General features: G+C 40.7%; 1 protein-coding gene across 1 annotated transcript; it reads left to right on the top strand.

Moving 5' to 3' along the window:
• The first annotated feature begins 3,820 nt into the window (after window positions 1-3,820).
• TEX2 (testis expressed 2) lies at window positions 3,821-22,934 on the top strand. The gene is made up of 7 exons (XM_010180393.1): window positions 3,821-5,464; window positions 12,484-12,684; window positions 14,263-14,599; window positions 15,778-16,025; window positions 18,107-18,256; window positions 19,690-19,789; window positions 22,798-22,934. The coding sequence occupies exons 1-7, from the start codon at window positions 3,839-3,841 to the stop codon at window positions 22,932-22,934; spliced, it is 2,799 nt and encodes a 932-aa protein (XP_010178695.1). The 5' UTR covers window positions 3,821-3,838.
• The last annotated feature ends 317 nt before the right edge of the window (window positions 22,935-23,251 follow it).

Genomic DNA, 23,251 nt, shown 5'->3' with positions numbered 1-23,251 from the left:
CAGCTTTGAATGGCTGTGCTTGGGAAGAGCATGAACAGCCTTGTAGCAAAACTGGCCTGTAAACAGGGTTGATTTAGAAAGTTCCGGCAAGACCAAAGGAGGCTAAAAATGATTATTTGCCCAAATAGAAATGGTTGTTCCTGGAAACCAGTCCCCTCAGCTGAAACACCGCTTGGGCCAGATGTTGAGGGCATTGGATACTGCAGAGCTGTCGTGTAAGGCGTGGGCTGGGGATGCCAAAGTGCAAGCAGTTGGGTGATGTTAACGCTCTGCTGCTGCCCTGTCGGTAGTGCTGATTTAAAAAAGTGCTTTTGTAAGACATAGTTGATGGTATAGTAACATGTTTAAAGGTAGGCAAATATTAACTAATCAGGAATTTACTTCCTTTATGTTAATCGTGAGGTAAAAAAGTCTTACTTGTTCAGTAAGCAGTAACATCTTTTTTCAGTATGTTTGGTGTGTGCAAGTAAACTTCATCTGCTTCAGGTAATTAGCACGGCATTAGCACAACATGGCAACTAGTGTTTAATCACGAGGTAATTAACTGTACGGTGTAAACATAGCGTGCTGCAGAGCTAACCACAGCCATGAATTTCTAGCTGATCGAAAATAACACATTGGAAATGTTGTTTGGGGGCGGGCAGAGTCGTTAATATTTTTCTCCTGTGTTGCTGATTATTGATGCACGATTAGTGCCAAACGGGCAGAGGAGAAAGGGTCAGACGTTCTGGGCTGCGTCGTGTGCAAGCGCAGCTCTTGTGTGTTGGGTTTTTTTTGGGGGGGTGGAGTTGTTTGTTGGTTTTTTGTGTGTGTTTTTTTTTCCCCTTCCTTAGTGTATAGCGTTGTAATGGCTCAATGACCTGGAAGATGTGTAGGGTTTTTTTGTACTTTCAAAGTTTGGTTTGCTAATCTTGCAGTTTCACAAGTGGTACAAAACTTTTTAGAGATGTGTGATAGCTGCTGATGCAGCACTAGGAACATGGAAATAAGAGTTGGATGCATATCTTGTCCAGTAGTGTGCATGTTGGTTTGGTTTGGTTTTTTTCCCCTCCCCAAAATAAATTTGGGTGCATTTGCCTAAAAACTTGGGAAATTTGCTGTTAGAACTATGTGAAATGGAGCGGTGTCCCCAGGAAGCATGACTTCTGTATGCTGCTGGTTTCCAAGTGTGCTAATCACAGAATCACAGAATGTTAGGAGTTGGAAGAGACCTTGAAAGATCATCCAGTCCAACCCCCCTGCCAGAGCAGGATCACCCAGACTAGGAAAGGAAAGAGCAAGTTTCCTACCAAATGTACACTCGCCAAGTTATATACACATATCACTGATAAATGCATAGCTAAACTTCTGAATAACTGAGAGTTCTTACTATTGGGGTGATTAAGCACTTGAGCTACAGATGTGGCAGGAAAGGTCAATCTGCTGAGTCCTCAGTGGGCTGGAGGTTGCAGCTCCATCACTGAAAGGGAGTTCTCAGTTCAATACTGCTACTTCAATTTGTCAGGTGGATTTTGGGGAGGACAGAAGAAAACAGTTTCCTGATAAAAGCTGAAGCCAGAACCTGATCTTGAGGCAGAATTTTGTCTCTTAAGTGGTTTGTCACAAAAATGGTGAGGTGTGAAGTGAAAGCTTGACTGGGTTCTGCAAGCTGCTTTTGGTTCTGTGAACCCAAACTGGCTCCCTGATGTATACAGCAGATCTGGGACTGAAAACTGAAATTAAAATTTCTGGAGGCTTTGCATGAAGCAGGATGGAAGTCCAGCTCCTGTACAGCCAGATTGGGAAGTACACAAATGCTAGAAGAAGCAGGGAATAAACTAGCCAACAGTTTGGGAGCCGTAAAATGGACAACTATTCTGAGTAGGAAGTTGTGGACGGATACTCGCTTCTGTAGCAAAGCTGGGTAGCAAAGATCTGCTGTTATAAAATGTTTAACCCAGCTCGTCTCACTGACAGGTTAAAAAATGTTTACTTGAACAGCTCCATTAGCAAGTGTAAAGTGCTGCAACCTTCAGTAGGAAGAGGATGACAAACAGGTGGCACTGGGTAATACAGTCTGATATCACAACTGTTTGTGAAGTGCACATTTCTTTGCCACCACGTAGCCATTCTTCTGAACTGCTCTTTAAACGTCAGCAAAGGCCTCTCATTAATTCAGCTTGACAGTTTGATTACAGCATTTTAACAGCTTCTGGAAAATAATTCTGTTACTGAAGTGGTAAACTCGCTGTCTTGCCAATGAAGATAAAGCACTGCCTCACAGCCAGAGAGGCAGAGCTAATCTTGTAATTCCCAATCCATCTTTGTGTATGGTCACCGGTGCCTCGGTTTAAATGCGTGATATTTCATCTCCATGTAAATATATTCCAGGTCCACTTTCAGGCATCAATAACATGTGGATATAATTGATGTAAAAGGCAGGTGTGTTGGTGTATCTATCAGTGTGCACTGATCTGATCAGAGATTGGTGTTATTGCAGTATTGGTGAGAACAGTTGCCTTTACTGAAATGTCCTTACACATCCTTGCAGCAGAACTGCTAGCAGTAATAAATTCTTTGGGTATATCCATTATATGAAGTAAATCTCAAACATGCTGTATCTGCAGAAGTGATTTGCGTCCTTTTGACAGCAGTTTGATACTGCCCGTCATTGAAGTGCTTCAGGCTACTTCATCTTGCTGTACTGGGGTTCTGCTAAAATACATTTGTAAAGGGTCTCTGGTCCTGCAATTCAGGAGGATAACTTCTAAAATTAAATTCTATTCAAATAGGCTTTGTTTTGCCTGCAATTATTGGACTGTTGTGTGTACTGATCACTTGTCCATAGCTTGCAAAACCTGGAAAGACAAAGACTACATCGAATCATTTAGGTTGGAAGATCGTTAAGATCATTGAGTCCAACCATAAATCATGATAACACACATGATAAAACACGATTTAAATATCTACTTCCTATAGACCACTTCAGACACATATATGAGAGAAGGTACTGACCCACACATGAAGACTTTTATGTATTTCTGACCTTACTTTGAGTTTCTTTTGCTTTATTTACTTCAAAGAAATAAAAAGCAGTAATTATTGTATGTAGAAGGAGCTGGGAGTTGGGAGTGAAGCATTTCCATGTGCTGGGATGGGATGGGGCTTCTGGAACTCAGAAGTGCTTCTAGTGGGGAGAATAGGAAGGTGGTACTCAAAGATGAACTGTGATTGCAGAACGCTTGAAGGCAGTTTTAGCAGCACAGCACTTCTTAATATTGTCATTTTGTGCTGTGTGGAGATATGTTACCTGGCAAACAGTAACCTGGATCTGTAATTTTGAGCTTACGTATCTTCTGCTCGTTGGTTTTTGGGTTTGGATTTTTTTTTCCTTCTTTCCTACCTAAAATTGTGTCAGGTTCTTCCTTCAGAGTCCTCCAAGAGAGTCTGGTAATGCTCTCCATTTCCATCCATGATTACAGTTTGTTCTGAACACATTTTTCTCTGTGTCTTTCTTTGAATCTGTTCTTGTATTCAGTGCTACTCAGAATGAAGTTGTTAAGCAGATGTGAAGGGGATATTAACTAAAATATAGATATGTTTTATTCAATGAAATAATTCCACAGCCAATTTCTGTAGTAACAGCCCGTAATCTGACTAGACAGCTTTAAATTTACTGTCATGAAAGGTATTACAAATTAAGATGCTGTAATTTTCAGCTGACTGACCTGTTGCCTATAACCTGTCTCTTGTGTTTGACTTAATGCTTGAAAATAAGGATGTTTGAGGAGGGGAAAAAACGCATTTAACATAGTATTAACTTCTCTTCACAGACTCTGAGACGTCTCTGGGACCTGCAATGACAAGTCAGAACAGTAGCCATGCAGAGAAAACTGGTGAAATGTCCTCAAAGCAGTCAGCACCAAAAGTGCAGGTCCAACGATCTGTCTCTCGAGAAACCATCACTATTCATTTCTCTGCATTTGGGAAGGAGGAAGAAGAGGAGGAAGAGGAGTTTAAGGAATTTCTTGATGAGGAACTAGATGACCAAAGCATTGTAACAGCACTTGAAGCCAAGGAAGACCTCTGCTTTGAGCATACCGGCCATGATTTTTCTGGTCCAGCTACCTCGCTTAACATGGCCAACTCTGCATCACTGCTGTCCTCATCGCCTGTAGTTCTGCCAACTGCAGAGTCCGTAAAGCTGTTGGACTCTCCTTCCCCACCCCAAGTATTCAGTGCGGTGCCACTCGTCCTGTCTCCGTCATCACACCCATGTCCTACAGTTGGCTCATCAGGTGCACCACCACCTGTGGAACAGAAATCCAACCCGTCGTCTTCCCCGTCCTCATCCCCTTCCCGATCAGTTGTCAGCTGTAGTGGATCATCCACAGTCTCCAGTTCAAAGCCTTTTAAGGGTTTAGTCAAGTCCCTTTCAACAGAAGTGGAACCAAAAGAACCCACCCCACCGATGCGACACAGACAGTTAATGAAAACCTTAGTGAAATCTCTGTCTACAGACACTTCCAAACAGGAACCCGAAGCTGTGTCTTACAGGCCACCCGACTCGAAACTGAACTTGCATCTGTTCAAACAGTTCACTCAACCTCGAGCTACCGGTGGCGATTCTAAAACTGCCCCCTCATCTCCATTAACATCTCCTTCTGACACTCGTTCCTTTTTTAAAGTACCTGAAATGGAGGCTAAAATTGAAGATACTAAACGACGCCTTTCTGAAGTAATCTATGAGCCTTTTCAGCTGCTCAGTAAAATAATGGGTGACGAAAGTAGTAGCCACAGGCCCAAAGCCTTATCTTCAAGTGCTTCAGAACTCTCAAACCTTTCCAGTTTGAATGGCCATTTGGAAAGCAATAACAACTACAGCATTAAGGAAGAAGAATGTGATTCTGAAGGGGACTTCTGTGGAAGTGACTCTCACCTGAATAGGAACGATCAGTCAAAAGCGGCTGAGGAACACGCAAAAGAGATGGAGACCAAAAGCTCTCAGTCTGCAAGCACAAAGGACGTGAGTTCGAAAACTTCACTCGTACTTGAAAAATGCTCGTTGTCTGCACTAGCAAGCAGAGAGGATGAGGAGTTTTGTGAACTGTATTCTGAAGACTTTTCCTTACTAGAGGATGAAAGCAAACCTGAGAAACCCACTGAAACGTTGCCCGATCCAGAGATGACCGAGGAAAATGGTACTATGCTCAGTAGTGAAGATGAAAATCCAGATGTGCAACAGCCTAAAATACCAGTGAAAACTTTGTACTTCTTCACACTGTTAGTCTATGCTTACCTTATTATCCCTCTCCCTGGCTACTTAAGTGGACTCTTATTTGGAATAGCCCTTGGATTTATGATAGCTGTCTGTGTGATTTGGCTTCTTACTCCGCGTACTCCCGAGTATCTCAAATTGCATAAAAGTATGAAAAAGCGATGGAATACAGGAGCTCTGGACATCAAAGAACCCGAAATTCTGAAGGTGAGGTCATGGCATTTTGTGTGTGCGTCTGTGCGTTATTTTGGGTAGAAGTGGTAAACTAGATTTGTTCTGGGTGCAAATGAGCTGAATTATCCCCATTTGAAAACAGAGTAGTAGCATCAGGTGGCTTTGGCGAGGGCACGAATGGTTCAGTATCCAGAAGTATGTAAGACTTCAGTGTCCTTAAGGATTAGCAGAAAAACAGAATTGCTTCAAAAGTAAAAGGGCAAATGGTTTTGCTGATGGATCTGAAATGATCCGGCTGAACTACTGAGAGCAAGTAATGTCAGAGTTTAGTGTGTGAAATAACATTTGTGCTTGAAGCTGCATCTTGGGAGTTGTATTTTGTTTCTCTGGTATTTTACTGTGTAGGCAGTAATTTGTTTGTCTTGTCTGTTCAGTCTGAGAGGATTCAAAAGCATTGTGTTCACATGAAGCATAGATAGTTGGAGAGCACACGGCTTCTCCTCAAGCACTGGCTAACTAGAGCGGGAGGAGGAATGAGTGGGGTAGGGGATGTACTCATGGGTTGTGATACCTGAGGTTCTGCCTGCTGATGTCTTGAATATTGTACTGTGGAATATGAATGTTCAGTAAAATGTGTCCCTGAGAGCTGGGTTTTAAATCAAGCTCTTAGAAAATGTGTCCTCCCTCCTCTTTGCCCTTTGTCGTCTCCGCTTCTTACTCGGATACTGCAAATTGCTGTCACCTTGGCACGATGCTGTCTGTCCAGATGTGATCCATGCAACCACTCAGTTACTTCAGTGGCTTTGTGCTTTTTCCTTGTCCCTGTCCTGCCTACAGCTGTGATTAATTAAAATGACACTTTCCCAATTGCAGAATTCTGAACAATGAAGCATCTACAACTTTCTGATGTGCAACAGAAGCATTTCAGAATGACAGTGGTATGACCTTCACTTGATATCACCCGCTTATCAGAGTATTTGTGAATGCTTTCTTGCTGTTGTGAAGGCAGGCTGAACACTCCTGTCTGCCCACTTGGTTTACCTGCTTACACGTACAGATTTTCACATACTTTAAGTTTGATCCTTGTTAATTGGGTGCTGAGACCCTGCCTGTAAATTTGCCTTGAGGCTTGAAAGCTGGTGAAGAACCTGGTATTCATGGTTGGCTGGTGTCAAGGTGGCTCTTTGAGGTGTTAGCTGTCACTCAGGAACCTTTAAGCTGTATTTTAATGTGTTTATCCAGGAGATACATTTTATGAGAATGGCTGTAGGCAAGAAATGAACTGTGCAGAGCAGTGTGTATGAATGTACCCAGTAAGTATTTGTTATGCTCATTAACACACAAAGTAATTGTCCTTAGTATGTAAAGCCCTGTAAGAGGGTTTTTTTAATGCTTCAGGAGTCTAAAAACCAACTCAGTGCCCATATTTTAGTGGAGCATAATGTAACATGATTTATCAGATTGCAAGTTATCATTCCCCCCTCACACAACTATTTTCTGTTTGTCTCTGTCCAAATCAGCACTGGACGGTTTAGATCCTCTGAAAAACGAGATAAAGATGTAATCTGTAACACAGTTCACGTGAATATATGAAATTCAGACTTGCTGTTCTCACATAAAGATGCTCTCTTCGGAGCTTGTTGGGCTCGTATTGGGGCCTGAACGGCTCTCACGCCATAATGGTAAATGCTGTGAGTAAGATCCCATGGCGGGGCTCTAGGAGTTGGGATTCGGTCAAGCTGCTGTCGGGCTGTTTTTGTACACAAGGACGTGTGCATTCTCCCCCATGCAAACGTTGTTTGAGAAGTCTGCATTTCCCTGGTTTCAGCAGCTAATGGAAAATTCCCCACTGGAATTCGGCAGTTGCCGAAATACCTGAAAATTAATATTGACTCCCCAAAAATTGTTCCTTTGCAATGCGAAAGAATGAATTGCTGTTGTGCTGGTTAGTGTGTGCTTCTGTAGGTTTCTAGACCTATTTCACTCAAATGTCTTTGGTATTGGAGGGAGAACACCCTCCTAAACCAGAATAAGTACACAAATGCCCTATGTCTTCAGTGGATGTTTTCTTATCCCCTTAATTTTCAGTTCTTTACCTTCCTTTTCCTTTTCTCTTCACACGTTTTTTTTTTCCTTCTTTAATGCATTAGTCTTTTCTAACTTCTTTATCGGACTTCTCAAGTGTGCATCCCCTTGTGTTGTGCTGGCTGGTACAACCGGTTTTAAGTAACAGCTAAGATGGAACTGATAATCTTACCCCTTCCATTAGAAAGAACTTTGATGAGAAGAAAGTGTTGGCAATGCCTGCTGGAGAAGTGAAGTTTCTTGAGCCACAGCTGTACAGAAAGAGGAGCTTTTTTACCAGCCTGTGCTGTTCCTGTGTATCACCCAAGGGATTTCATGTTCGATAGTGGCCTCTTGCAGATAAACGTGTTTTCTTGTTAAGGTGGTGGTTACTTCTGCTCACCTTAGACCCTTTTTGTCTTTAGATCTGCTGTCAATAAAAGCTCAAAAAACTGCATTACAGTTTTCCTAATTTATCAAGCAAAATACTGTTGCAGTATTATAAAATAGTGCTAATGAGAGGAATACTGGTATAATGTGTGATTTTAGTGATCAACAGTCTTATAAGAATCCTGGTCCTGGAGCATTTTATTATGTCATTTAATGATAATGGACATTAATCAATCTGTTGATATCACTAAGAAACTCTGGGGGCAGTTTTAATCCAGATTTGGGCTTGTATTGTGAAGTTGACTTGCTGATTTTTAGTTATGTATTTGAAAATATCACAGAAGCAATGATTATGTATTTTTACTTGCAGACCTGGTCTGTGCCTCCATCCCTCCAGGTCCTTCATAAGTCCTTTCGTAGTTCCTGCAACCTCCCCTCCCAGGTTAAGGCACAACAGGCCTGAGATCTTTAAATAACATTACAAAGTTGATACTCGTAGGCCTGACTCTGTGGTTCTTACTCGCGTGAATTCTTCTGTTGAAATGCAGTTTGAATGAAAAATCTGCAGCCCTAAGTCATGGAAAAGTGAATGGGGGTTGGTGTTTTAAAGCCATTTTATTGCAGTGCCTGTGCGTTCCTGGAGGGCCGGGTTGGTCGATGGCTGCTGGGACAGAGGTGACGTCCTCCACGCTCAGCGCCTGTTTGGTCTCTGCTGTCCAAAACAACAGCCCAGAAACTCTTAGCACATGGGTGGGCTTTTGAATAGCAACTGTGTGCTCCGCTATAGAACCACGCTGCCCTTTTTCAGGTTGGTTACCCGTCTGATGGTGAGGCACTTTCTCCCAATTTCAGCTCTGAATTCAGAGCAAGTGCTGACCTTTATAAATGGAGATCACAGGATCCGTGCAAGTGGCGAGCAGCTGCAGAGCAGCATATGACTGCGGTCATTGTCCTCCCCGAATTACTGAATTTCTTCTTTTAACAACTTTGCTTCTACAAAAAAGACCCATCATACAGTCACTCCTCTCCTACAGAAGGACATCCATTGTTGTTTCAGTAATTTGGGAAAATTTCTCTGTTGCTAGCGCGTTACGGTAACGTAACTTCTCTGTTTAGATGCATTGCAAAATGGTTTCCGTAGGCTGTGAGTCTTTTGTTCCAGTGTGTTTTTGCAAAGAGAGGGGTGGAGGTGTTTCTGCTAAAGTTGTTCTTAAAATGCAGAAACTTTGGAGTTAATCTGGGGGCTACTTGGATACGACCCTCAAAAATGCTTGTTTTTTTTTTAAGCTAAATGAAACAATTTACAAAAATGAAAATTGCTGCAATAAGAAGGCAGATGGTGGTGTTTCCCCCTTTTACCCTGTTAGATATGGCAGGGGGGGAATTCCTGCAGCTGGCACATGTTTTCAGCTTCATTAATAGAGTGAAAAGTCATCATTTGAAGTATTAACATTTTACCTTCAGCCATGTCATATTTCTCCGTGTTGCAAAATAACTTGGAAGTTGAGTGCAAAAAGGACACAGTGCACCCGTAGAAATCAGGAAACCAAAAAAATTTATGTATGAGGAGGGTTTATAGTAATGCTGTATTTCATCCTGACTGTTGGCTGGGTACTGTCTGACAATAAAACCCCAAATATTAGAATTTAAACTTCTCTATCTTTTGGTTTGGGGCTATGCCTCAAATACCTGGAGTGACCAATCTCTTCCTTGTATAGAAATCACCATGTAGGCTGCTGGTTTAGGTGGTAAATGTGTTCATCTTCTGTCAGCTCTGGATATTGAATGGCCAGTACCTCAGGCAGCTGGAAATCATGAGAAGTCTTGGTCAGGTTCTTCAGTCCCTACAAGCCTGATGATGCTGTGCTGTGAGCAGCAGCGTTTGCACTTACCTTGGGTTTGTTACATACAGTATGGGGGGTTGAGGATTGTGTTTGGCAGATTATCCAGCTAATCCGTTTGTTTGAAGTGGAAAGCCTGGGCGCATGGTAGGGATCAGAAAAGCGGGTGGGACTTCCCGAGGCTCCTGAATGCTGAAAGAGCAGCAGTGCTGTGTAAACCAAGGAAGCGGAGAGTCTGTTTTGTTTATTTTTGCCCTCTAAATTCAGTTTGTCTTGATTGCTGCTGTTGGAAAGAAGGTGGGGATTTCCAAAAGGGCCTCTCCTCTTCTGTTCAGTTGTGTAGGGTAAGGATATCTTCTGTCAGAAAGGTTGGCACTGGCACTGTTATAGAAGAAATGGGATAGGAAAGGTGATGGCATGCGGATGGCATGGACCCCTGTGCTACCAGAGGCTCACTGGACTTGGTTAAGTCACTTAACACAGGCTGTGCCTAAGGCTATAGCATCTCGGTACGTGGTGGAGGGATAAAGTTAAACATGGCTATAAGGGTGCTGGATAACAGTCGTATAGCTGCTGAGAAGGCATAGCAAAGTTTGCACATCTGATGTGTGTCCCAAGTTGTTCGTGTTGTCTCAACTCTCAGCTTTTCGTCTCTGAAGCTATGTTCATGGATTTTCACTTCTTACTGTGGCCAAGAGAATCATGTGTAAATCACACCTTGTTTTCATTCCTCTTTTTGGCTCAAGTTCTGGTGTCAGAAAACTCCAGCTGGTTCCACCTTGAGCAGGATGTCAAGGGAACTTAGAGTGTACTCTGAGCGTCCTTCTTGGGTACCACACATACCCACAGGTTTCCAGCTCTCCTACTGAAAATAACATCACAGCTTAACACAGTTATAAAAAGGGCTCGTGTGGCTAAGCGTCATATAAAGATCCAGTTTCCAAGTATCCCTTTCTCTTTGCACCAGCTCGTGTGGTCTCTGTTGAACCGCCTTGCAGAAGGCAATAAACTTTTCAGGCAGCAGATTTTCGTCTGCACGTTTGCCAGACTTCAGTGTCTGAGCTGGAAATAGCTCGGAGATGAGATCCAGGGGGGCAGGTGGGAGCCTCTCCAGAGATCTGAGGACCATATGGAAATGCCAGGTCTGCACCGAGTGGATGGCTTTGGGCAACTCACGTGGTGTCCTTGTGCTTCACTAAGTCCAGCTGGAGTTCCTGGCGGAAAATTAATTGCTGTCTGCTCAAAGATGTCTTGGCTTCATCATTTCTAGAAAGGAAATGGGATGTGCTCAAACATACATCAACCCTGCTGTGCAGAACCGTGATGGTTTATAGAAAGCTCTTCCTCATGCATTGTGTTTCCTATATAGTAGTTGTATATAATCAGTAGAAGTAAAAAAAAAAACCCAAACACAAAGCTTTTTCAAAGTGTATGTGCTGGTATAGGTATTTCTGTTAATAAAAGAGGTGGTCTGCTTTGGAGCTGAACAAAGATGAATGACTTAATCTTTCCCGAGTGTAAAAGAAATGCTAATTTATCTAGGTTTTTCAGGGTTCATAGTGAAAAGGGAGCTAGATGTTGGAGTAAGCGAAACATAGATATCACTGTTACTATGGCACCTAAGAAAGTGTGTGCTGTCTACTTGGAGAAATTATATGGCTCTGAAGTACGTAAGCATTAAAATAAATTTTACATTTCTGTGTGTGGGTGGAAACTTCTTTAATACATTAAAATGTTGCAGTAATTCTGGGATATTTTGCAGAAGGTAGTTACGACTTTTCTGGTTTGAAGAATAGCAGGGCTGCTGGTTCAGCTCTCCCCACTTCCCAGCAGCAGATGCTCTCCCCCATGCTGCACTCACCTAGGTATTTATAACGATGCCATTTTACTTTATGCTCTAGGGTACGTCTGTTTAAGTCTATCTCCTTTGCTTTCTGTTGACATTAATTAACATTGAGTGTGCCGAATTAAGGTTTGGATGTGCAGGTAGAAGTAATTATCAAAGTGTGTTGTAGGGCAGATTAAGAGGAGGAAAACTTGCCCTCCTTGAATGAATTTTTGGGCTTGTCTTCTGCCCCGTTTACCACCCTCTTTTATTTTCTGTAAGCAGATGTTGAGAAGAGGAGCACCATCACCCCTGTGGTTAGAGTCAGCACTCGGCACAGTTACCACAGGGCTGCTTTGTTTGCCATGTTTTCCACTGCGCAGAAATGGTTGAAACGTAATCCCCACGTGTATGACCCCTGTGTTTAACTGGCAGATACACAGCGTGTTAAATGATGGTAAAACGGTGATGGTGTCTTAAAACAAACTCCGCTGTGGTCTTCAGCACAATCCCTAATTGTTGGTGATTAAAATGTCAGTGCTGTTGGTGAGCAGACTGTTTGTCTGCCTCGACTGTTGGTGCTGAACATGTCCATGCCTGCTGCGAGCCCTTTATGGCTGCGCTGTGGCTCTTCCCAGCAAGTCTGCTCTGCAGATTTCGCAGCATTTCAAGATGAGGTGGAAGAACCCTGCACTATACAGACAAAATTATTTACTCAGAAAAACAAACTGCATGCTTGGGATCCACTCCTCATCTCGTGATCTGTCAGTTTGGTGCTGCCTCATTTAGGGTGCTTACTGTTTTGTTGAATTTGTGCAGTAAGTGACATAACTTTGGCAAAAGCTTGCATAATTATTTAGAACTTTGATGTATGTACTGTACTTGGTTTTCCAGCAGCTTAAAAGCCTGTTAACAAGTGTTTTCTTCTCTAGGGATGGATGAATGAAATTTATAATTATGATCCAGAAACATACCATGCCACATTGACTCACTCTGTCTATGTGCGACTCGAAGGAAGCACTTTAAGACTTTCAAAACCCAATAAGAATATTTCTAGGAGGGCTGTGTACAATGAGCCAAAGCCTGAAGTCACGTATGTCAGCCAGAAAATTTATGAACTTACCGAGAGCAAGGTGAGTGTGCCTTACTTATATCTGATTTTAATAGAGAATACTCGGAATTTTTTGTTACTTTTGAAATTTTTGCCCTTCTCTAGTCTCATGTGCTGTCATGTGAACAAAACTGTTGTCATGACTAACTTGCAAAAGACTATGCTGGGATGGAAGATTGAGCAGGATTTAGAAAAAATTTCATATTTGCACAGTAAAGGAAATGCATGATTTTCTGCTGTCAGTTCAAAGCAGAAGTTACCACATGGGAGTTTAGAGAATTGTTCCCCATACGTTAGATTAATGCACGACTGTTTTATTACACCAAAATGTATGATCTTTGGTGGTCATCTCTATCCAAAGGCAGTTCAGACAATGTTTGCATTTCATGTGAAGGTGGGAATGTACGTTGTATATGGATGTGACAGAGGAGAGTGAGAGGTGGCTGGAACGGACACAACTCGGTGTTGGTCCCCACAGTCTTAGGGATGGAGCTTGGGATTTTTGCAGTTGGAAGAGTGCATCAAGAATAAAGCTGGGACAGTTTTCCTACATGTTACTTGCCTCCCTAATATCTGTGAAGAGCTGCCATGTGAAGTTGATTTGTTGGCGGTGTATCAAGTAACACATCAATACCTCATTATTAAAGTAATGGATTTTTTTTTTTAATGTGCTGCATCAGTAGAGGGCCTTGGCAGTACAGACGTAGGAGGAAAATATGCTTCAACTGGCTGTGGGCGTTAGAGGGAGAGAGGGACCGAGGCGACAGGGAGGAAAACCTCCCTTTGTTGCCCTGGGTCAGTGTGGGAAAGCAGCTTGCTGTCAGCTCTGCTTTCCATTAAAGGAAGACTGAAAAAAATAAAGCAAAACCTTAGATTCCTGCCTATTGCAGATTTGTTTTCCCATAACGAAGGCAAGCAAAGCTATCACATGCCACAAGAGCACTTGACTGGCAATTGCTCTCCATGGTGGCTTAGGAAAAAATGCCACTACTTCCCCTCCTCCCGCCCCCAATTGGTTGCAAAAGTGCTGGGTGCCCTGGATATAATAAGCAAATGGTGGCTGTTCTCCAAGGTATTTACCCACAGGTTTTGGAGAACACGAGTAAGTTCAGCCCTGAGATTAGAATTTTTAATTCTTATTACTCTGCTCACTTGCATTTTCTCAATTCTCCCTGAAAATACCGAATTTAGAATGTAATTTATATATAAAGGAATAAAATAACTTCTATTCTGTGTTTCTTACATACTTGATATGACTATTGCCAACTTCAAACACTCAATTTCGTGAGGTGGGTCTGAAAAGTTGAGTTTTAAAACTCAGTTTAGAATCTCATTACGTAGCCCTTGGTCACAGAAATAAGAGTCTTGTTTTTTTCTATTCTTCGGCATAACTACGAGAATAAGATCTTTTAAATGAAAACTGACTTTCTCCACATGATTGTAGAAGTCTAAGCTGCTTGAATGGTCCTTGTTTTAATTCAAAGCCTGACAGCAGTGGAAGCTGGAAGTTAGAGACAGTTAAACCCTATGTTGTGTGACTATAGAAACAGAAGATACAACTGAAAAATGAGTAAATTTAACCCTATCATTTGTCCTTCAGATTTCCCTGGTCCCTAAGAGTCTGGCACGAAAGCGGATTTGGAATAAGAAGTACCCCATTTGTATTGAACTTGCGAGACAGGATGACTTTATGGCTAAGGCTCAGACTGATAAAGAGAACGCAGAGGAAAAGTTACCTGCTGAAAAAGTGGACTCAAACAGTGAAGAATCCAAGAAAGCTCAGGATGGAGCAAAGTGCACTAGCCAGAAGGATCAAGTGCTTTATCTCTTTGGAAGGACCGGTAGGGAGAAGGAGGAATGGTTCAGAAGGTTCCTTCTGGCATCCAAGCTGAAGTCTGAAGCAAAGAAGCCATCCAGTTTATGTGGGAACAAGCCAGGTACTCACATTTTGTATTCTAGTAAAAGCGCCTACTAAAAGCAACAAAGCAGAGTTATGTTTTCTTGGTGGTAGTTATAGCAACTGTGGAGCCATGGTGATCCTCACAGACAAATAACACTAACCACACTTTGCTCCTTATCTCGGCCTCTCATTCCCACCTTCCCACCCTGCCTTTTCCTCTTGGCTACATACTTGGCTGTATGCTCTCAACTATTCCTCCTATTTTTAGACTGTTTTATATGAATACACTATTTTTCAGTGACTGTAACAACTCTTGTAATTTTTATAAGGATGAATTGTTCAATCTTTTTTCTTTTTTTTTCTGTGCTGTTGGTACTGGTGTTAACATTTGCAGTATTAGACTGTCCTTTTATTACCCATTTCTTCCTCCTCCATCCTTCACTTCATCTCCTGTAAAGACTAGAGAGCTTTCTTATGGGTTAATATCACCAGAAAACACATTTTATTTAAACACAAAAAAGTCCTGTGCTAATATACGTATCTGAACCAATAAACATGTTAGTCGACAGTATTGGAAAAATGTTTGAAATACTAATTTAAAACCATCATCTGATATAACTTTAAATCTGGATGACTCATGCTTTTCTGTCTTTATCTGTTCCCTGTGAAGCTTTTTAAAAATCGGTTAACATCATTATTTCTGGCACACAACTTCTTGAAATGCAAATGCAAAAGTAATGGCTAATTAAAATTCTAATAGTTACATGCTTTTGACAATCTTTTTAATTGTAACAGCCTCTAATTAAATTAAATTTTAAAAAAGTTTAGTTATAGGTACATTTTAATCACCTGACTTTTATTTGCAGCATTCCCCAGCAGGGCTCTTGGGAATTCTGCCATATGTTATACATATGTGAGTGTCCATATTTAAATATGCTATTGATCAGCTGAGTTTTCCATTCCCACATACTGCTGAGTGTTGAATCATGCCAAATATTGACTAATCTGTGTTTAGGACCACCTAAATACACCATACTGGAATTTACTTTTTTTTTTCTTTTTCAAAATGAGAAAGCACTACACTGAATGTTTTTTTCCTCAGAATAAATTGTGTCTGTGAGCTAATTTTGTTCCTTTAAGTATTTGATCATACACTCTGCTATTTGACTGTCAGGTTCCTTTTCTGTTAAACAGATCTTATTCCTTTTGATTTAGGGATCTTGCCAACACACAGCAGAGCTGATAGTCAGTCTGGAGTTCTCACACACAGCCGAAGCAGCAGCAAGGGAAGCGCAGAAGAAATTGCATCCCAGCCAAAGCACAAGGATCTGGCTGGCAACGTGCGGCAGAAAATGCTTCTGGACTACAGTATTTACATGGCAAAATGTATCCCAGCTGAAAAGAAAAGCCCTTCAGGTAGTCCAGTCCGCAGTGCAGACAGCAGCCCTACAGCTGTGAAAAAGGTAATACTTTAACCCCGAAAGATGCATCAGAGGAGGTGATATGTTTTATCTCATTAAATACTACTTTAGGGATGAATTATGTAGAAAGAAAAATTCATTTCTTTAACTACAGGTTGGAGCTAAACTTTTTATGAAGTCAGTGTGGCTTTTTATGCTTGCCAGTTTCCCTTTGACCACATTTTCTTCTTAATGTAACATACAAGTTTTTAACTGATTTAGTTTGATTTCTTATCTTCCAAGAACATCTGTGTTTCTTCTGGCTTTTGCAGTGGCTTGTACCTAAAAGATTGTACAGCTGAAGGCAATATGGCTGTAAATTTTCTTCATTAGGAATGCACAGATATGTCCTAAAAACTATTGGTCCCAAAGTAACTTATATTTTATGCTTAAGATTAAAACCAACCAAAAAATTACAACAAAACTCCACAAAGTTTGCTTCCTAGTAGCAGTAAAAGGTTATTTTTTCTGTGTATGTTCTAAAGTAGACTGAACTAAAAGCATGTTTTTGAGGACCTGGCTTGTTGAAACAATTTAAGTGGAACTTTTAGTACGTGGTAGTAAAATTGATCTTGATTTTCTGCTCATTGTGGGGAGCTAAAGGCCTTCTGCCGTTCCTGGGTGCTTCTCAGCACTTGATTGGGACAGAATTGTCACATAGCACAGGTGTAAGTTGGATGCTCTTCGTAGCCATTTTTCAGTGCGGATACTGCACTATAAATTCTATTTTCAGCCCCACATTTGGCTTCACATAAGGACGGATGGATCATATGGTTTCCATTTTTTAATCTTTTAAAGCAATACTAGATGGCTGATGTGTTAGTATCATGTAGTGCACAGCAGCGTAATAGTGAACAATGTCTACAGCTCCAACTAATCCTTTGGCGTCTCAGATTGCATTTGAATGACTCTTAATAAACAGAACCTTAATACTAAGTACAACACTCGCAATGAATGGATCCTTAATGTTAAGTTTGATCACCATTCATTTAAAGGATGTAACTCATGTCATGCATCTTTGTTGCCAGGTTTTTATACAATGTCCAAAAAGGAGTAGGAGGCCACAGTGTAGCATGTGAATAAACACATCTGGTATTCACCCAGGAAAAAGATATTCCAGCCCCTGACAACCCCTGAAGCGGTGATGAATTTGCTGCTGAATCTGGCTCGTGTCAGAAATCATGCTATAAATAGAGCAGCGGTGCTGGCAGGAAACCTGCGTCACAGCAGAGGCTGTGGAGCAGCCATTGCCAAGAAATGACGTTCAGAACTGTAGCATTTACCTGGCTCCTCTTAGAAAGCTCAGTGTTTCTGCTGGCCTCAGGATCTCTGTCTGTAATACCAAAAGGCAAATTCTCCTTTCATTGCAGATGGCGTGTTTTTGCTTCGTGGAACCTCCTGGTTTTAATGAAATACATGGTAGCGTGTACACACACAAAATTATTTCAGCTGCCTTTGCTTTCATGTCTATAGTCAGAGATGCAACATCCAAACATACATCTCCAAGTGTTTTGAGACCAAAACATAATCCTCTTGGAGTGTAAACATACCCTTCAGTGCAGCAGAAGGAACAGCATGGTTTCCTGAATCCTATATACAAACACTGGAAGGAAAAATTTGTTTCCCTATACTGCATTTGTTTATCATCTGTCTGTGATGTTTCTGAATTGGCTATGAGGATGTAAGAATGGGTTTTTTGATAAAACAAAAGAAGAGTAGAGTAGCTGTTCTTCTAGATCCTATGGGGAAGAGAGAGTGTCACTACTACAGACACTAAATCTGCCCACTCTGGATTTATCTTTTTCTGCCAGAGGTTAAATTACATACAACTTTCTCATTTCATCCCCAGAGGTGAATCTGTATCTGTGTGGTCTCATTCACTCTGTTGCTTGTCAGGATGATGACAAGGGACAGGGAAGCTCATGTCAGGCCAACTGATGTAGTTGTAAAGCTGCTGTCTGTGCTCAGTATTTAGTGTTCTTAGCTACCCCAGGGTGTAACACTCAACTTCCAGTGTAAATGAGGCCTTTTCTGCCCTTAGTTTATAAATGTATAGAGCTTAATAACCTGCTCTCTGTTTTCAGTTACCAGATGCCCATGTGGAAGCTGAAGAAGAGGAACAGGAGGCCTGGGTGAATGCTTTGCTTGGAAGAATATTTTGGGATTTTTTAGGAGAAAAATATTGGTCTGATCTAGTGTCAAAGAAGATCCAAATGAAACTTAGCAAAATAAAGGTAACTAATTTGCAGGCTTGCATTACACATTCCTTATGGAGGAAAACAAACACATAGTCTTTGAGTTTTAAAACAGTATAAGAAACACTTATTTCACTCTTGTATGTAAAAGACAATAAATAAATGTGATGCAGAGTTCCAGTTCAGCTTTGCTCTCCATTTCATAGTAGGATCTCAACACGTTAACTTTGCTGCTTCAGTTTCAAATGAACTGCAGCTGGATTAACTACTTGTCTGTGAAGTTTTTACATAAAAAGTAGCAGTATTATTGTGTTTACTTTAGGGATACATAGAACTGCTTATAAGTTACGAAATCTACTTTGGGAAATAGTAGACTGCCATTAAGGTGGAGGAGATCAGGGAGCCACACTTCTGATGTGCTCCTGTTAACTTCAGACATACACTGCATGCAGGAGAGGGCAGTGGGAACGGCAGTCAGGGAAGGAGCCGTCTCTGAGATGATGGGATATAATGGTGCATCAACTGTGTAAGCTCCAAGGGTGAAGGGAGGGGAGTGAGGCTTTTGAATGACTTCTGGGTCTTCTCTTTGCATTCTGTAGCTTCTGAACAGCAGTGGTTAATCACAGGGCTGTTTGGCTCCTGATGTCTGGGGTGGAGTTTGACTGTTCCTAAAGGCAAAGGAAGATGTAGCCTTGCTGACAAAAGCTCTGAAATTTAGCTGCCAGCACCAGCTGTGAGATAGTGTTGCTTGTGCTTTGGGAAATGAGCAGTAACCTAATTCTGCCCTGGCTGTTTCCACAATCGTGGCAGCAGGGTACTCAAACGTATCATTGGATAGACTGGGAATGGGGGATGGATGGATTTTTGTTAGGTTACAGCACTGTCTGCTCACAGGAGGTTACAGCACTGTCTGCTCACAGGAGACAGAGTTTCTATCAATTAGAAATACTTACAGCAAATAGATACCCAAATAATTGTCATTCTGTGCCTCTATTGTAATACTAAAATTATGATACGGATTTAAAGGCTAGTGTGCTATGAAAGAATTTGCCGAAGATAAAAATAGCTGATAGACTTTGATATAACTGCAACGACAAAATATGTGACTGAATTTAAAATCCAAAGAAGTCTTTGATTTTTATTCACAGTAAAATAGGATTTGCACTTCATTCTTGAGCTTTTTACGTGCTTGGACTAAAAAGCATGCTGGTGGTTTAAGGTCAGCATCTGAACCTCAGCATAGTTATAAACATTCCAAGTTCAGATGCTGACTCTCTCCCTAAAATACTATTTTGAAACTGATAACTATGAATTCCTAGAATTCAAAGAAATTTGTGTAATTGCATTTGTGTTCTTTCACTGGTGGCTTTTCAGCTCAATCTCTTCTTAAGTTGAATGACCTTTTTTCTCTCAGGAAACAATGATGCTTGGTTCCCTAACATGGATTTGATTTTTGCATTCTGTTTGTTTAGTTGCCATACTTCATGAATGAGCTAACACTGACTGAGCTTGACATGGGGATAGCAGTGCCGAAGATCCTTCAGGCCTTCAAACCTTCTATTGATCACAGAGGTAAAATACACATTTCTTCTTCTGGTTTTGCCAGATTCATGTGTTCATACCCATGGAGAACAGAATTTGGATCTCTTGTTCTTGTGGGTGTTTTAATCAGAGGAAGGTATGCTTACTACAGTGATTTTCTCTAACTCAGATGAACAGTTATCATCAGACCCTTGCAAGAGTACCAATGCATGAAATTTAGGAGCAAAGAAATAAACTTTCATCACTAATATTAAAAATGTTTTGCTACTGAAATCACAGACTAAAAGCATGAGAAGGTTTGTAAGCTCTAACCGTACCCTGGTAAATGTGTGAACAAAACAGACTTCAGGGAATTATAAAAATTCTCTTGGACGTACATGACATTGACTGATGCTGCCTGTGGTATCCAGATGCTGTTGTTTGCCCCTATCTCACCCAATACCTGCAGCTCTTTGAGGAAAAACCTTATCTATAAAGCACTGGGTACACTGCTCTCAACTTCTTGAATGTTTGTTTTCCACTGAGCTTTACGATCAAAGCACATTTGAAAAAAGCAAATAGTTTTATTTTCATGAAAACCAAGAACTGTGTTTTAAGAGAAACAAAAATTAATAGGTAGAATAAGCTCATGTGCAATCCGTATTCAGGGAACTGAAACATTTCGCTGCTTCTTGACATACACTTCCCATGTGGGAAGAAATTACATTTTTAGTTGCAGAAAACAAAGTGAAAACTTGCCAAGAAGTTTGGTGATTTCTTTTTAACCAAACTTACACCTTGGGGTTCTTGTCAGAGAGTTTCCCTTTGCCTAGATTTAAGCATTTTTTGAATTATTTTCTCTGGTCTCATAATTTAGACCAAACAAAGACTGTAGTTCTAAGTCATGGGATGGGATTTAGGAGACTGCTGAACATTTGGCTTCAATTCATTGCTGACAGCAGCAGTGAGAACAGTTAACTCCTGCAGTTTCTTGTTGAGTTAAACTGTGACAAGCAGATGTTTATGGTGGGATTGGTAATCCTGGTGTCTTCTTTCATGTTGTTGAATGACACATGAACTCTCGGTACCTGAGTTTTTAAGAGCCTGCAGTGAATAATGACTGAAATAACTTGTTTTGCTATTGTACTTAAAAGGATATGTAGAAATAAAGAGATTATAATTGGAAAAGCTTGTTTTCATAAGGATAAATGTATTTGTTGGTAAGTTGGCCTATGAATAAACCACACTTGGGGGAAAAAAAATAAATCGTAAAACTTCAGACCAGTATCCAGAATGAGCACTGAAGAATTCTTTTTACAGTGTTTGAGACCCTCATTTGAGGTAGCCTTTTTTGAGGCTTTAAGCTGCAGTTACTAATGGTGATGTGCTTTGTTTCATCTGTACTTTTTTACTTCAATTATGATTATGAGGAATTTTTTTAATTATATGGCTCCTATAAGTAACTGAACATGTTAACATCAGTGTTAGGGGAAAAAAAAAACATGTTTCTGTTAATACAGTGCTATTTGAGTGACAGCATATGCTGTAATATTTACTGTACTTCTGTCAAGGCTAGGGAGCCAGATAGCTCTGAATAAGTTGTACCATCTGCCCAATTCTTCACTCCCTCTCCTTCCCCTACCTCCCTTTTTTCCTCTGGAAGATGAGTATGAATGTTTTCTGGCCAGAAGGAATTTTCCCTCTTGGTAATGGCATCCTTTGCTTAATTTGATCTGCTGCTAAAACAACATTGAAATTTGAAGCATGCCGATGCATTGGTTATCAAAAGGTCTGTTCAGCTGTTTTGTTGCTTCTGATCTTTCTGCTACTTTGTACTGTAAAGAGGCAAAATTTATATAAACTTGTGTTTGAATTATTGTATTTTGATTTAGAATGGCATTAGGAAACTGTATGAAGTAAAATAATAATGATTTGGGTTAGTAAAGAAGCAGCTTGCCTTCAGTACTGCTCCAGCATGTAACCTCACAGACCTGGTCTTTGGGAGCTGTGTGTATTTCTGTTACTATAAACGGGTGGGATTGAGACAGTGCCATTCTGATACGTTTCTGCAAAAAACAAACATTTGTTCTTTAATTAAAAAATGTGTCTTTTCTAGATCAGTGACGCCTGAAAAGTAGTTACCATTAATCTCATCCTAATAAGTAAATAAAAGTAGAATGCATTAGAGGTTGGTGCACCAGATACTGGTAGGGTGTATTGTGTGCAGCTGGAATGCACAATGCATGCAATGTCTGGAAAAGGAAGATGCATAATCTGTGCTTAGTGACCTCTGATTTCTAATCTCTGGATCACAAATACCCTACAGTCATTTTTAATTGGAGGGACTGCAGGGTGTCACTTAAGAGGCAGGACCTAATCTTGCAATTACTCCCAAGACAATTCTTTTGGTGATAGCAATAAGTGAATGGTCTGCGCAGACAATAGGATTTAACTTAATACTACATGTCTAGAACTGCTCTAAGTAATGGCCCTGTTTGCTGTGAGTCACAAGGGTGCCTATAGCTGAGTTACTGAGCAAACCTTTTCATGCTTCTCTGATACACCATTGTTGAAATCAAAAGAGACTGCAGGTTGTGATGTGTGGCAAGCGATATTGCTCTGGGATTTCAAGTTTTGCTTCATTTGGACAGCGTAAGTAATATAGAGGAGTGTCCCCATTACTGTTTGGCTTGGAGCAGCACTGTAGTAGTTCAGAAGTGAATCCCTGATTGTATGCTATTTTCTTTATCTTGATTCAGATCTCTTAAGCAGTTTAGGTGTGTGTAAGTCACACTCCTTTTTTTAGATTGTTAGCTGTACTCACTGATCAGTCTTTCCGTGTGACTTTGATTCATATCTAAACATTCAACTTTGTTCCATAAACTTAATGTAAAAAGAAGACTTGCTTTTATAAGCTTTTAATTATCTGTGAATGAATGACATAATTGGTTGACAAAAAAGTAGTTTTTCTCTTTGGAAGAAGATGTGATGCAGTCTTTTTTTAAAGTGATTGTGACTATTCTTACAGTGACATCTTTTGTTGTTGTTGTTAATTTTAGGACTTTGGATTGATTTGGAAATGTCCTACAATGGATCTTTCCTAATGACCCTAGAGACCAAGATGAACTTGACCAAACTTGGTAAAGAGCCGCTTGGTGAAGCGCTTAAAGTGGGAGAGATCGGCAAAGAAGGGTAAGGTGTTACAATGGTAGAATCGAGCAAGAGCTTTCATACTGAAAAAGTGAAGTTTTCCTTGTGTCTATGTAACTTTGGCTCTGCAATAGATTGAAAGCTGGGGGGTTTGCATATATGTGAGTGTAGAACTTGGCCTTTTCATGCAACTTCAATGATTGATCACACCATTGATAATTGCCTTTAAAGGCTTTTGTAATACAAGAATTTTTAATGTATGTTTTAGTAGGATTTTAAAATGTTCTGTGACTAAAATTTAGTTTTGTCTTATGCTTTATTTGGGGTCCTAGCTAATAAGACTGGAATATTTGAGATGCACCC

The sequence above is a fragment of the Mesitornis unicolor genome, unplaced genomic scaffold (assembly GCF_000695765.1).
Source record: "Mesitornis unicolor isolate BGI_N332 unplaced genomic scaffold, ASM69576v1 scaffold7043, whole genome shotgun sequence".
In the NCBI taxonomy this organism is placed as follows: Eukaryota; Metazoa; Chordata; class Aves; order Mesitornithiformes; family Mesitornithidae; genus Mesitornis; species Mesitornis unicolor.
The sequence above is the reverse complement of the archived record's forward strand: the minus strand, read 5'-3'. Positions and strand labels throughout refer to the sequence as shown.